General features: G+C 53.4%; 1 protein-coding gene across 6 annotated transcripts in view; it reads right to left on the bottom strand.

The window, feature by feature from the left end:
• The window catches only part of KIF7 (kinesin family member 7), a 23,684-nt gene extending 10,818 nt beyond the window's left edge, over window positions 1–12,866 (bottom strand). The window contains exons 1-10 of one of the 6 annotated variants that reach the window (XM_017861233.1): window positions 12,489–12,866; window positions 10,045–10,396; window positions 7,180–7,380; window positions 6,414–6,807; window positions 5,698–6,217; window positions 5,044–5,160; window positions 4,262–4,489; window positions 3,323–3,453; window positions 2,766–2,881; window positions 2,444–2,593 (exon numbers count right to left, since the gene is read on the bottom strand). In XM_017861233.1, coding sequence (XP_017716722.1) covers window positions 2,444–2,593; window positions 2,766–2,881; window positions 3,323–3,453; window positions 4,262–4,489; window positions 5,044–5,160; window positions 5,698–6,217; window positions 6,414–6,807; window positions 7,180–7,380; window positions 10,045–10,372 — 2,185 coding nt within the window. In that variant the 5' untranslated portion in view covers window positions 10,373–10,396; window positions 12,489–12,866. Of the gene's footprint in view, window positions 1–2,443; window positions 2,594–2,765; window positions 2,882–3,322; window positions 3,457–4,261; window positions 4,490–5,043; window positions 5,161–5,697; window positions 6,218–6,413; window positions 6,808–7,179; window positions 7,484–10,044; window positions 10,397–12,488 lie in introns of all 6 variants that reach the window. The other 5 variants (XM_017861231.1, XM_017861232.1, XM_017861234.1 and 2 more) reach the window with 5 other exon arrangements.
• Between the last annotated feature and the right edge of the window lie 2,741 nt (window positions 12,867–15,607).

The raw sequence follows: 15,607 nt of genomic DNA, 5'->3' as shown, positions 1-15,607 counted from the left end.
TTTTTTTTTTTTTGAGACGGAGTTTGGCTCTTTTGCCCAGGCTGGAGTGCAATGGTGCAATCTCGGCTCACTGTAACCTCCGCCTCTCGGATTCAAGTGATTCTGCTGCCTCAGTCTCCCAAGTAGCTGGGATTATACGCACGCGCCACCACACCTGGCTAATTTTGTATTCTTAGTAGAGATGGGGTTTCACCATGTGGGCCAGGCTGGTCTCGAACTCCTGACCGCAGGTGATCCACCCGCCTTGGCCTCCCAAAGTCCTGGGATTACAGGCGTGAGCCACCGTGCCCAGCCTCAACTCACCTTTTAAATGAGCCTCATCCACTGCAGCGACCCAAGGAAATTACAAATTAATTAGTTTTATTTTTACCAAATGCATTCTAAAATAAATATATAACCTGAACCTGTATATAATTAAGCCTCTAGAACTAACTTTCATTTCCAGGAAATCTGGAGGACAAAAGAATGAGCTAAATGACACCACAAAAAAAGCGAACAGACAAATCCCAAACGTGGGGTTTGGGACATTTCACAGGATGACTGAGAGAAGGGAGATGTCAGAGACCTCAGAAACAAATATAGTTGGCCCTCTGCATCTGTGGGTTCCACATCCATGGGTTCAACCAACCATGGTTGGAAATCATATTTTTCTAAATAAATGGCTGCATCTGTACTGACCATGTATAGATTTTTCTTGTCATCATTCCCTAAACAATACAGTATAACAACTATTTATAGAGCTTTTACATTGTATTAGGTATTATACGAAATCTAGAGATGATTTAAATCACTTCCTTTAAAGTGATTTAAAGGAAGATGTGGGTCAGTTACTGTAAATACTATACCATATTATTTACTAAACCCTTTTTGAGCATCCACAGATTTTGGCATTCACGGGGTCCTGGAACCATTCCCACATAGACACCAAGTGATGACTGTATGATGTGTGTGTGGAACAAGTTTGGAGCCTGATTCAAACAATCCAGCTATAAACAGACACTGCTGATAATGGAGAGAATGTGCTTATGCTCTGGTCATTACGAGGACATTAGTGCCAGGCGCGGTGGCTCACGCCTGTAATCCCAACACTTTGGGAGCTGAGGTGGGCGGATCATGAGGTCAAGAGATTGAGACCATCCTGGCCAACATGATGAAACCCCATCTCTACTAAAAATACAAAAATTAGCTGGTTGTGTTGGCACGCGCCTGTAGTCCCAGCTACTCGGGAGGCTGAGGCAGGAGAATCACTTGAACTCGGGAGGCAGAGGTTGCAGGTGAGCCAAGACATGCCACTGCACTCCAGCTTGGCGACAGAGTGAGACTCCGTCTCAGAAAAAAAAGAAAAAGGGACATTACTTTCATTAGGTGTGCTGATGGTATTACAGTTAGGTTAAAAAAAAGTTCATATTTTTAAAGCAGCACACTGGGAGGTATAGGGAAGAAAGGACATGAAGTCTGGCATGTCCTTCAAAATATTCAGCAAAGAAAAAAGGGAGAGGTAAAACAAATGTGGAAAAATCTTGGTAACTACTAAGTCTGGAGGATGGGTATATGGGACCCACGGTACTCTGGTTGAAAATATTTATGATGAATTTGGTAACAAATTCATTAACTATTAAAATAAAAATGCTCAACTGGCCACCACCTAAAATTACCCCCTGTCCCCTCTGCTCATATCACCAGTAATAGACATAACACAATTTGGAGACACTCAGTTCTCCACGACACTCACTGTGTGCTCCCCAGAACTGAGAGATACTTTGCCCAGCACAATGGCTGAAACATTGCAGTCACTTGATAAAGAAGAAGTGCTGGGTGTAGTGGCTCATGCCTGTAATCCCAGCACTTTGGGAGGCCAAGGCGGGTGGATCACCTGAGGTCAGGAGTTCAAGACCAGCCTGGCCAACATAGTAAAACCCCATCTCAACCAAAAATAAATAAAAAATAAAAAAATTAGCTGGGTGTGGCGGTGGGCACCTGTAATCCCAGCTACTCAGGAGGCTGAAGCAGGAGAATCGCTTGAACCCGGGAGGCAGAGGTTGCAGTGAGCCGGGATCGCACCATTGCACTCCAGCCTGGGCGACAAGAGCGAAACTCTGTCTCAAAAAAAGAAAAAAAAAAAAGAAAAAGAAAAAAAGAAGTACTGCTTACTAAGAGCTATTCTAAGCACTTCACCTGAATTAACTCCCTTCACCCTCACAACACCCCTATTCAGGAGGTACAATGACTATCCCCATTTTAGAGATGAAAAAACTGAGGCACGGAGGGGTTATGCTACTTGTTCAGGGTCACACAGCTGGAAGAGGCTGGGCTGAGTATCAAACCTAGGCCATCTGGCCCCTGCTCCTAACCACCTCATTGTTGAAATCCCTCTAGAACAGTGCAGAAGTAATGATGAGAAGTCCCCCTCAGGTGGGAGGCCCACCTGAGGCCCACCCCTCACCTGTGCGGACCAGCTCGCCAATGAGCTCCTCCTTCATGCGGATGTTGATAGCCAGCTCCCGGATCTTCTGCTGGGCCTGGGCCAGCCGCCACTCTGAGGCCGTGGCAGAGGGGACCTGGCGGGCCTGAAGGGCCTTGCTCCCACCAACTGCTGCAACAGGCAGCCTGTCAAGGTTGCTGCCCCAACTGACAATGGGGGAGACAGAGGAGTGGAGGGCAGGGGCTGCCAGGGAGGGTGGGTGGACTGTCCCAAGGTGGTGGCTGGCCCAGGACTGGGAAGGGGCAATGGGGAGGAGGCCCTCTGTGCACCCCACCCAGCTTACCTCTGGACCCTGGGATGGCTGCATCCAACTCTTCAAGGCAAAGCTCTGGGCCCTTCTTCTCTGGCAGACTCCCTGGGCGGGCCCTCGCCCTCTGGCTGCAGTTGCTGATCCCATTTCTGGAGGACAGAAGAAGAAGGCCGTACTCCTCCCCAACCCCTGCCCCAGCCTAGCCACCCCCAGGCCTGGAGGGAGGAAGAGAGGCCACCAGGTCTTCCACCTCCCAGGGTTGATATAAACTCAGGATGTGAGTCTGGCAGAATCAGGAGTCTATGGGCAGAGTTTTAGGAGGTACAGGGCAGCTGGGCGGCACAGAAGGCCATCCTGGAGGCTGAAGTCAGGAGGCCTGGGCCCACCCTGTATCACACTCACTCCGGTGAGACCTTTCACCTCAGAGCCCACAGGTCTCCCCCAAGGGCTAGCCAGGGCAACATAAGGGCACCCTAGGACCCAGAGGCCTTCCCACTGCTGTCAGGAGAGGAGACGGTGGGACCCCCAGCCTGCCTAGCCCTGGGCCCTGATCAGGCCCTTGTCAGGTGGGGGCAATGGGTCCCACTCACCTGCATAGGTTTAAGGTCCGCTTGGGCAGCTCCTCCTCCTCCTCTTCCTCCTCTGAAGCAGCTGAAGAGCCACTTCCCAGCCTGTTCACCTCGGTCAGCAACTCAACTCCAGCCTCCCTGCCATTTGTCACCTGCTAGGGGAGTGAGCCATTTCCCATTTCAAGTCATCGTCCCTGCAGTATACCCCGCCTTGCCTGCCCTCCTCACATCTCTGCCTCCTCAAGCCCTGCTTTACCTTCATGATCCAGCCCAAATGACCCCTCTGGCAGCCTTTTGAATCTCAAGCTGGAGTGAGAGCTTCCTCCCTCCCCTCCCGCCTGCTTTGGCTCCCATGATATCTGGTACTCCTCAGGTGACAATCTGCCCTTTCTACCTTGCGTACAGGTCATCTGCACCCAAGTCCTATCTCACCAACAATTCCCTGCCAGAGTGATGGGTGAACACGAGACTTCTGCCAACCCCCAGCTTTGAGAGCTGAGATGATCCAGGCCTAAAAGCCCCAGAGGACCCAGAACTTTCAGGCAGAGCAGGAGTAACCTTTGTCCAAATAAGGTTCACCATGTGGAAAAGTGAACTTGCAAAGAGAGCCATCCAAAGACAGAGCGGGTGGTCTGAAAGGTGATGAGCTCTCTGTCTGCAGAAGTGTACAAGGTTTCCACCTGGTGCCGGAAGCCAGAACCCCCTCTGTAACCCCTCCTCATTCCAAGTGATCCTCAGCTACCCCAGGGATGCCCGATGCCACTGGACCCTTCTGAGAAGCCCAGAGTCATTCAAATCTTGGCTCCTCCTCTGGGGACACCTGAAAGCAGCCTCTCGCATCTCACAGCCAGTCCCATTAAAACATGAGTGGGGGACACATGCCCCAGTGCCCCCTTCCCCTGCCCCGAGCTTGACCAGTCCAGCAGGGCCCACTGACACCCAGCCTCGCCCTCTCCTCACCTCTCCCTTCTGCTCAGAGCCAACTTCATCTCCAGGGAAGCACGCAGGGGGCACCATGCCCAGCACGTGGTCGTGGGCACCCCCCAGGGGGGCTGTATGAGGTCGAGGCACAAAGGACCCGGGAGGCAGGCCATTCAGGAGCCCCGGGCCCCCCCAGCCAGGCCGCACTAGCTCTAACCGCAGCCGCAGTTCCACCATCTCCTCTTGCTGCTGGCGCAGCCGGTCGCTCTGCAAGACATGGTCCAGGTGCCGAGGGGGCATGAATGCCTCAACAGGCAGGAGTGTAGGAAACTGAGGAACAGGTCTGAGGCCACTCTACCATCTCTGGGCTAAAACTGAGGAGGGTCAAATACTCTCCTTTCTTTCCTCCTCCCCTGACCCCAACAACTCTGCAGGAGTTCAGACTCAAACTCACCTCTCAGGTCCCATCACACTCCTATCCTGCCAGACCGCCACCTCCAACCGCCGCCACCAGAGGGCGCGAGGAGCAATGCGGACCTGGTTACGCCAGGCCCCAAGGTCCCCCGCTGCTGCCCCTTCAGTCCCTTCTTTCGTCCAAGCTCACACCACCCAGCAAAGCTGCCCTGCCTGGCGGTCCTGCACACCCACCTGCGCTGTTGTGATGCTCACCTCCACACTTTCGCTCATGTGCACCTCCTAACTCTACTCCCCTACCCCGCAGTATCCCATCCTAACTCCCTCCCATCCTGAGAAACTCAGCTCTGCCTTCCCTCCACTCTCCTCTGGGGAGCCTTCCCTGCACTGTGAAGCGGGCGCCGCACCTGCAGTTTGTACTGCTCCATGGCGTCCTCCAGCGCAGCCAGAAAGTCTCGGTTCTCCTCCTCCAGCCGCGCCACCTGGTTCTGCAGGCTCAGCAGCTGCTGCGCCCCCTCATCCTCCTATAGGGCAAGGAGAGGGGCTTCAGAGGCGGGGGTTGACAGGGCGAGCTGGACACCTGGCCTCTTCTTGTCTAGCCCTGCTTCCAACCTACTCTTCCAAGCCCTGCCTGCAGTGGGAACTCCAGACCCACTGGTGGGGAGGGCACCCCAGACCCCAGCTGGCCTGGATGCCCTCTGCAAGCCATTTGGGTCATCTCTTGTAATTATCCATCGTATTTGTATTAATAATATCACCACTATTATTAGGAACAATTTATTGCATCTTCACCAGCATGCTAGCCACATGTGACACCCTCAGCCCTTACAACATCCCCACTAAGAGATGGGGTAAGTCCTACGGTTGTCCCTATTTTACAGCTGGAGACCTGAGGCACTGTAAAGTTAAGGAAGTGAACACGGTAATCAGCAGAAGTGACCGAATCCCTAATGTGCCCTGCCAACCGGCAGGAGGCAGGAGCACAGCTGCTGTCTGAAGACCCTCTTCCTTCCTCTCCACCACTTCCCCCTGCCCACAACCACATCCTGTCCCTTGGTCACCTTTCGCCCGCCGGCCCCCTGCGCCGCCTGGCCCTCGACGGAGGCGCTCTCGATGCCGCTGTCGGGCCCGGAGGCGGAGCTCAGGGCGCTGCGTTCACCCTCGACCACACACAGCCAGTCGCGCACCTTGCGGGCGGTGGCGCCGGGCAGCCCGGGCTCGGCCTGCAGCTCACGCAGGAGGCTGTAGGCGGCGTCGGTGCAGGCTCGGTAGCGCGCGCACTCGGCGTCCAGGCGCATGGCAACCCCAGCGGAGGCGGTGACTGGGCCCGGGACGCGCCGGCCGCGGTGGATGATGCGGGTTTCGGAGCGGTGCCGTGGCTGCCCCCGCGCGCCGCTCGCCACCTCTTCGGGTGGCCGCTCGGCCTCGGGCCGCCAGTTGACCGTGGCGTGGTTGCGGATGTTCTGGGCACGGCTGGCGTAGTTGAGGGTGTTGAGGGTCTCGTCGAAGTCGGAGGAGGAAGGGCTGACGCAAGCGATCATCACCGTCTTGGCATTCCCACCCAGCGAGTCTTTGAGGATACTGAGGGCGCGAGGGGGAGGCTCTCAGGGGCCCTGACACGCCAGGCCCAGGGCCAGCGGGCCAGACCCGGGACCGGCTCCTAGCACGGCTCCCCATGGGCCGGAGACCTGGGAGTACCTGGGCTTCCACCCCCAGTGGCGTGACACTCCCCGCCTCCCCGACCCCCAGGCCACACAGGAGCCAGGGGGAAGCTCACCGGGTGATCTTGGAGTCCCGGTAGGGGATGTGGCTGCCCCGGCGCTGAGGGTCCCCCAGGGCGCTGATGACGTTGCCCAGCGCCAGGAGGCTGCTGTTGATCTGGATGCTCTCCTTGAGCCGCTCGCCGGTGCTGCCGGTCTTGAGCACCCTCTCTGAGCCTGCCAGGTCCACGAAGTGGAACTTGGAGACGAGCAGCTGGCCCTGGGCGGGGCGGGGCAGGCGGCTGGGGGCGCGCCCCCGCTGCTCCAGGGTCACAGTGAAGACAGTGTGTGAGCGGCTAGACAGGCGGTTGAGGTGCGTGGCTCCCGTGTGCCGCGCCGCGTTGCCCATCTCCAGGAGACTCAGCACCTCGTCCAGGCCCTCCACGTCCACCTCCTTCACCCCGCACAGCACTGCCGGCACAGAAGGCCGTGAGCCCCAGGGCAGGGGCCGCCAGACTGACCAGCCAGGAGGGCAGGCAGAGCAGAACTAGCCCCAAACTTGCCCTTCCTGACCCACCGCTCCCTCCCCACGCCCACGGGGTACTGCCCTTCCTAGTTCGGGCTTGAGGGGCTCCGGCTTCCCACTGGCCCACCTCAGTGCCTCTCACTCTGGGTATAGAAGCAGTACTGAACTCGTTGGAGATAGGAAGCTAAAGCAAAACCTCCCAGGGCTTGGGTTTTCCATGAGGAGTTGCCATTCCCAGACAGGTAAGCACCCCACTCCAAGCAGGTGAAGCCTCCCTAAACCCCTCTCCGTCAGCGGAGGACCCCGGAGTTCCTCACCAACATTCCCATGCTCATCTTCCCGGAGCTGGATGTCACGGCTGGCAGTGCCCACCTCGAGCAGGTCCCGGAACTCCTCCTTGTACACTTCCAGATAGGATACATGCACCAGACAGTCAAGCAGGTCATTCTCATCGATGAGCTTGAAGGCCTCGGCCATGGCCCTCGGGACAATGCCCTGCTCATCCTCAAGGAGGGAGGCTGGGGAGACACCGCAGGGCCTCCTGCCACTTCAGCTGGACATGGCCCAAGTCCCCCAGGCCCGCAAGCTCATAGGCCCCTGCCAGAGCTGGAGGATGGTGCTCTAGGATGGAGAAGACAGTGGCCAAGGCCAGGATGGGACAGGTGGCCTGAGCTAGGCCATGCTCCAGTGTGGTCAGGCAGAAATATAAAATTTAAGAGTTGGAAGCAACCTCTCCTGATTCAATCAACCCCTTTCATGATGTAAGCATCCCCTTCACTGCATCCTCAACACATTAGCAAATAACCTTGCCTCGATTACTCCTAATCCATGCTGTTATCTAAAGGGCCTCCTAAATTTATCCCAAGGAAATAATCAGAGGAAGTTCAGAACAGCACTCCTCCTCATGACTTCAAAAAATGCAAACATCCTAAGTGTCCATTTGAAGATCAAACAGGAAATCTGGCCAAATCAACTTTTTTTTTGAGATGGAGTTTTGCTCTTGTTGCCCAAGCTGGAGTGCAGTGGCGTGATCTCAGCTTACTGCAACCTCCACCTTCTGGTTTCAAGCGATTCTCCTGCCTCAGTCTCCTGAGTAGCTGGGATTACAGGCGTCTGCCACCATGCCCAGCTAATTTTTGTATTTTAGTAGAGACAGTGTTTCACCATGTTGGCCAGGCTGGTCTCGAACTCCTGACCTTGTGATCTGCCAGCCTCGGCCTCCCAAAGTGCTGGGATTACAGGCATGAGCCACCGTACCCAACCAACTATTTTATATTCACAATGGAATGCCAGGTACCCCATTAAAAAGTTAGATTTTTTTTTTTTTTTAGACACAGGGTCTTGCTGTGTTGCCCAGGCTGGTCTCCCAACTCCTGTGCCCAAGCAATCCTCCCACCTCAGCCTCCCAAAGTGCTGGGATTACAACTGTGAGCCTCTGTGCCTGGCCTAAAAATTTAGATTGAAGAATATTTAATAATACAGAGAAATGTTCATGATACATTGTTTTTTTGTTGTTGTGTTTTTGAAATGGAATCTCGCTCTGTCGCCCAGGCTGGAATGCAGTGAAGCAAACTTGGATCACTGCAAGTTCTATCTCCTGGGTTCAAGCAATTCTCCTGCCTCAGCCTCCTGAGTAGCTGGGATTACAGACCCCCACCACCATGCCTGGCCAGTTTTTTTTTGTTTGTTTTTTGTTTTTGAGACAGAGTCTTGCTCTGTCACCAGGCTGGAGTGCAGTGGCGAGATCTCGGCTTACTGCAATCTCCGCCTCCCAGGTTCAAGCGATTCCCCTGCCTCAGCCTCCTGAGTAGCTGGGACTACAGGCATGCACCACCACAACCAGCTAATTTTTTGTATTTTAGTAGAGACGGGGTTTCACCATGTTGGCCAGGATGGTCTCGATCTCCTGACCTCATGATCCACCCGCTTCAGCCTCCCAAAGTGCTGGGATTACAGGCATGAGCCACCGTGCCCTGCTCAGTTTTTGTATTTTTAGTAGAGATGGGGTTTTGCCATGTTGGCTAGGCTGGTCTCGAACTCCTGACCTCCAGTGATTCACCCGCCTCCACCTCCCAAAGTGCTGGGATTACAGGTGCGAGCCACCATGCCTGGCCAATGATACACTGTTAAGAAAATCAAACAGGACACAAAAGAATGTGCATAATATAATCCCATTTTTGAAAAGTAAAATAATTTTCCCAAAGAAACTGGAATGCTAACAGGGCAGGGGATTTCTGAAAGGCAATTATCAAGTACTTTTTATTTCGTGCATGTGTTTTGCTGTATTTTCCTAATTTTTTTACGACAAAGTATGTTTCTGTAACTGCTATGGTCTGAATTTGTTTATGCTCCCCAAAATTCACACGTAGAAATCCTCACCCCCAATATGATGGAAGTGGGGCCTTTGGAAGTGGGTGGGGAGAGCCCTCATAAATGGGATTAGTTCCCTTGTAAAAGAGAGCTGAGAGTGACGCCTTCTGTGTTCTACCATGTGAGTTTAGAGAGAGAAGGTGGCTGTCTGTGAGGAAGAAGGCCCTTCAATCTGCTGGTGCCTTCATCTTAAACTTTCCAGCCTCCAGAACTGTGAGGAATAAATTTCTGTTGAGGAGCCACCCAGTCTATGGTATTCTGTTACAGTGAAGGGAGCAGAGCAAGGCAGTAACCTGAGAGAAAGCAGGTTGTGTTACTTAAAAGGGGACCCTTCCTTCAGTTGGCCCAAAGGATCTTTCTCAAAACTGCTCCAGAGCCTGGCTGAAGCACCTTGCAGCCCTGCTGTGCAGCATCCAAAGCACGCCTCTTCCAGGACACACGGTCCCCGTTCCCACCTGCTCCAGCTAGAACACAGATTCCTGACCTTCCCCAGCCAACCTGACAACCTCCAGAGACATGCTACCTTCCCACACCCTTCCTCTGCTGAGGTCCCCAGAGCCAGGCAGCATGGCGCCATCTCTATGGAGGTGAGAAGGCCACTCACCTCCAATGACTCTTCCTTCCTGCCCTGCCTACCCCACAGACATGGCTGGTCCCAGCCTGGGCCACAGATCTCTGTCTAGGAAATTGACTCTTCCTCCCCCAGCATCCCCACCTTTCACGGGGACAGGCAGCAAGAGGACAGGGGCAGAAATCCAGGAAGGAACTAAGGCTCCTTAAAGTGGGCAAAGGCCCTGAGCAGGGTCACTCACCCACACTGGCCTCCCCCATGGTGTACGTCTTCCCTGAGCCCGTCTGACCATAGGCAAAGACGGTGGCATTGAAGCCCTGGAAGAAGGCCTCAAGGAGGGGCTGAACGCAGGCCTGGTACACGGCCTCCTGCCCGGCATCCTCGGCCAGCACCACGTGGAAGCCAAAGTGTCGGTCACGGCCCAGGGTGATGCGGCCAAGCCCTGGCTCCACCTGCAGGCAGCTCTGATGCCCGTGCAGCAGTTCCTTGGGCAGCAGTGGTCGAACTCGCAGGGCAACCCGCACTGGGGCCTCCTCAGGCCCTGGCAGCCTCTGGGCCTCCAGCCCCATGCTGAGGGAGGACTGCTCTGGGCCCTGTGGAGAGAGAAAGAAGCCCTGGCCATCAGCACTTGTACTCCAGGAGCTAGACTCACCCTGCAGGGGACTTGAGCCAGACCCTGCAGCTCCTGACCTTGGAGGGATTGGGGGGAGGGTGGTCAAAGTTCAGAACATCCCCGTGTCCAACCTGGTGCTCAAAAATTGCAAGGGTCATGGCATATATAGTCCCCCTAAGTAACATGTCATGGCTCCCAGCACTGGTGAAATGAGGCCCTAACTCCTGCACTCCAGTGTTTCAGCTGCATTCTTCCCTACGGCCCAATCTCCTAGAATAACGCACACACACAGCACCACACCACACCACACCAGGGAACTCTTGTCCCTAACACCCACTGGGTTTACCACAATCTCTGTCTTTGTCAAGTCACCCACATCCCCTGCCCCACCTTCTTCAAAAAAGTCAACAGATCCTTCAAGACCAAGCTCTCACCACCAAATCCTGCCAAATCCATCTCCTAAATATCTCTCAAGTTCACCTGCTCCTTCCCATTCTGTTATCAAAGCCCTGGTCCTGGCCACTGACACTGTGCCAGGATGACTTTGAGCAGCCTTCCCCCTGGTCTCAGTCTCCCTGTCCCATCCCGCAGGGTAGCCAGGGACATCTTACTTTTTCTTCTTGAGACAGGGTCTCCCTCTTTCACCCAGACTGGAGTACAGTGGCATAATCACTGCTTACTGCAGCCAAGACTTCCCAGGTTCAAGTAATCCTCCCACCTCAGCCTTCAAAGTAGCTGGGACCACAGACGCGTACCTGGCTAATTTTTATTATTATTATTATTATTTTGTAGAGACAGTCTAGCTATGTCATCCAGGCTGGTCTTGAACTCCTGGGCTCAAGGGATCCTCCCAAAGTGCGGTGATTATAGGCATCAGCCACTGCGCCTCAGGGGCATCTCTCAAAATGCAAATGCAATTATTTCACTCCCTGCCTAACCCCAACTCTCCAAAAAAAGGCTCTCCACTGCCCTTGGGATTCAAAATATTAAGAAAAAAAAAAAAAGACAAGCCTTAAATCAGGCCCTGACTCCCTGGATTACTCACCTCCCACAACCCAGGCCTTTCCTTGCCTCCTCTCTCTGCCTGCAACGGCTAGGTGTTACCCAAGCCTCCTCATCCCTCCCGGCTAAGGCTGCAGGCACCTTCTTCTTCTTCAGGGAGCCACGGAAGCTCCCCTTCTCTGTGACCCCACCACTACACGCAAACAACCCCCAGTGCTGTTCCACCCGCCCGTGACCACTCTACTGCAACTGCAGGTTACTACCCGCTTCTCTCCCCCACCTCCCAGACCAGGAGCTGGAAGGCGGGGACCCTCTGGGTCCACTTTGCACTTCATCACCAGCGCCCAGCACAAGGTCCCACGCTGCCCAATAAACAGTGATGGATAATCTTCATCCAAAGAACTTTCCACGTCCTCCCTCCTCCTACAGCGTTCTTCACCCCCACCGCCACCCCGGCACGTCATTCTTTACCCTTTAACCTCTCTCTCAGCACAGTAACCTCTCATTAATTCAATCACCCGGCCCCTATTGGACGCCCGATCCTGGGCACATAGCGGTAAACTCTGCCTCGCAATACCGTGTGGGCCTTCGCGCACCCCTCCTCCGCGTGAGCATTCCGAGCCCGGTGCAGTCCCGGCTACCGCGCGCCCCTGCTCTCCGCACAGCGCTACGGCTCCGAAGGCGCTCTGACAACCCCGCAGGCGCAATCCCGAGCCAGGGTAAGGCAGCCGGGGCTGGGGGCGGCGGGGCGCGGGACTAAGCTCCCGGAAAGTTGGAAGAAGTGATTACAAATGGGGACCCGACTCACGCGGCCTCGGCGCTCTCCCCTCCTTGCAGGCCCGGGATGCCGGCGTCAGCCCCCAGATGTTGGGAAGAGGGCGCTGGCCAGTCCAAGGAAGAGCTTCCAGGAGGCTGGGGAGCAAGGGTGCGGGGCTCCTCATGCCGGCTCAGGTCTCCCAGGCGTGCCGGCTCCCAGGGTCACTAGGCCCAGGCCTGCGCGAGGAGGGAGCGCGCGCCTCCCTCCACCCACCCGGTCCTCGCCCCTAACCCGCTTTCGGGCCCACACTCACCTGCCTGGGTGCAAGCGCCGTCCCGGGCCAGGCAGTCAGACTTCGATCCCCAGTGCGGCGCGCTCCGATGCCGTCATCGGGACCCCCGCCCCCCCAAACCAGCCCTCCCCTCACCCGCAACTCCGCCCGTCGGGGCTCTCGGGGGCGGAGGCACGAGCCGGGCGGCGTCGCGGAGTCTGCCCGCAGACAGGGCGGGCGGGGCCCGTGCGGAGGGCCCAGGCCTGGAGAGTCTGAAGCATCCTCCTGATGGCATCGACTTATTTTCTAGAATGTGTCTCCAAACTGGACTCCAGGCCATCCTGTCCTCAGCCCCGAGTCACCTTCGTCCCCCATCTCTGTTTTCCACTCCCAGTCCCAAACCACGCCCCCTGCACACCACTCACAAAGCCAGCAGAAACCTCCATCTCCCCACGTTTAAAAAAGTTTTCTCAGTTCTGAGACTCTCATTTTCTCACATTTTAGTATTTCTAAAATTGAGTTCCATCTTACACTCATTGTCGAGAGAAATTTGGCACCAGGAGGGGCAAGAGAGGTGATCTGGCGGTGTCCATGGCAGCCGGCAGCCTCAAAGAGATGGTTGTTGTCTTCACCTCTGAGACCTCTGATCCATTGTTTGCACTGGAAGCACCGTGAATGGGTGAATTTTATAATCTGAAAACATATTTGTCACTTAAAATGCCATTAGAAAAAGTAAACTTCACTGTCGTTTCTAGTGATATTTTATTATGTATATAGAAGATTACCTGGCATAGACAGGCAACATAATTAAAGGCTATAGAAAGTGCCAGGCTCTTCAGATAGATCTATATTAGGAAACCCTCAGCCTCTAGTAACAGAAACCACAATTTGAAGTGGCTTGAACGATAAGGTCATTTGTTATCTTGGGGAACAGTGAAACCCAGAGGGATGAGGGCTCCTGGGCAGGTTGAGTCAGTGGCAACATTACCAAGGAGCTGGCCTTTTTAACTGTTTTTTGTTTTTGTTTGTTTGTTTGTTTTTGTGTGTGTGTGTGTTTTTTGCCATTACCTTCAAAAGAAAACGTCCAGAGGAAGAAGACAGCAGTGTGTGGCAAGGCATGCCCTTTGGATCAAGAGCCCTCCGAGCTGATTGCCTTCCCATTCCATGTACCACACAGCTTAGGCCTGTCCACCCTCAAACTAATCACTGTCAAGGGGATGGAACTACCATGATTGGCTTGCAATACCTGTGTGAGACAGCGTGGATATAGGGAAGTCATCCACAATCTCCACAACCACATCCTCGAAGCTTCATAGAGGAGAGGCTGGCCAGCTGATTCATGTATCGCAAAGGACCATGATTCAGGTACCAAGCATCCATCTGTCCGATGCCAGGAGCTGTGCCATTTCCTCCAATAGATAATTCAATTAAGGAGAAACTAAAACCTCAAGCAATTGGAAAGAGCACATGAAACCCCTGGTGTTCTCTGACATGCTGTAGAATGACACCGTTGGTCCCAAATATTCTAAATCAGTTGGGGTCCTGAACAAGAACAACACAGAGCAGCCTGCCGCTGTGATACCCAAAGAGAATCATTTTAGACCCTGAAAATGTGAAGAAGCTGAAAACTGAACTTGGAGCTTCATGTGTGTAAAATGTAATAAAAGGTGATGATGATTAATGAAACATCATGTTTTAAGAGGTACAATTCTGGGCCAGGCAAGGTGGCTCACTCCTGTAAACCCATCACTCTGGGAGGCTGAGGCAGGCAGATCCCTTCAGCCCAGGAGTTTGAGACCAGCCTGGGCAATAGGGCAAAGCTGTTTCCACAAAAAATGCAAAAAATAGGCAGGCGTGGTGGCATGGGCCTATAGACCCAGCTACTCCGGAGGTTGAGGTAGGAAGATACACTGGCTTAAGCCTGGGAGGTAGAGGTTGCAGTGAGCCAAGATGGTGCCACTGCACTCTAACCTGCGTGAGACAGCGAGACCCTGTCTCAAAAAAAAAAGAGAGAGAGAGAGAGGTACAATTCTAATTACAATTACAGTAATTAAATTGTAGAGAAAATAAAATTAAAACTTTTATGTTACAATAAATTTTTAAAGAATTAGAAAGATGTACCTTTTTTCTTGCTCTTTCTGGTGGATGTGCAGTGTTTTTCTGTGTATCAGTAGTACTCATATGCAACAATCTGGTTTGTGTACCCTAGTGTCCAAATTGTGGCCTTTATCACTATTTTCCATTAAAAGTAGTTGATGCCATGTATTAGGGTAAGAACTGGAATAATTATTTTGTGGTCAAAAAATTCAGATGCTTTTAAAATGTATGTTGTAGGCCTGAAATGACAAAAGCCCCAACTTAAAGGGGTTCTTACCGGCCAACTTGTGACATCATGAGCTTCAGAAGAGCAAAGAATAATTATAGTTACTTGAAACAAATTGAGTCTGTAAAAATTCCTTTTGTGGAATTTGACAAGCTGATTTTACTACTTATATGGAAAAGCAAAGTGCCAGAAGTTGCAAAAGACACTTGCAGAAGGGCAGTATGGGTGGACTTGCCCGAGAAGATGTGAAAACATATTTGAAACTATTGTAATTCAGACAATGTGTTCATGCTACAGGAATAACAAACAGAACAATTTGGAAACCAGATCTGTGACAAAGTAGAGAGTGCAGATCAGTGGGGGAAAGCTATTCAGTCCATCAAGCCGAACCTGGTCCATTGTTCATCAGACATCAGTAAATCAGAAGTTTTCAGCTGACATTCGAGAGCACTCTTTTTTTTTTAAGACAGAGTCTCGCTCTGTCGCCCAGGCTGGAGTGCAGTGGCGGGATCTTGGCTCACTGTAAGCTCCACCTCGCAGGTTCATGCCATTCCTCTGCCTCAACCTCCCGAGTAGCTGGGACTACAGGCACCCACCAGCACGCCCGGCTAATTTTTTGTATTTTTAGTAGAGACGGGGTTTCACTGTGTTAGCAGGGATGGTCTTGATCTCCTGACCTCATGATCCGCCCGCCTTGGCCTCCCAAAGTGCTGGGATTATAGACATGAGCCACCATGCCTGGCCTCGAGAGAACTCTTAAACTTCCTGCAGTATACAATTCATTTAGAGAGAAACTCAAGGCTGAGTATGGTGGCTCATGCCTGTAATCCCAGCACTT

This window comes from Rhinopithecus bieti, unplaced genomic scaffold (genome assembly GCF_001698545.2).
Source record: "Rhinopithecus bieti isolate Rb0 unplaced genomic scaffold, ASM169854v2 scaffold_57534, whole genome shotgun sequence".
NCBI lineage: Eukaryota > Metazoa > Chordata > Mammalia > Primates > Cercopithecidae > Rhinopithecus > Rhinopithecus bieti.
Note: the sequence above shows the minus strand (reverse complement) of the source record. Positions and strands in the feature narration are given on the sequence as shown.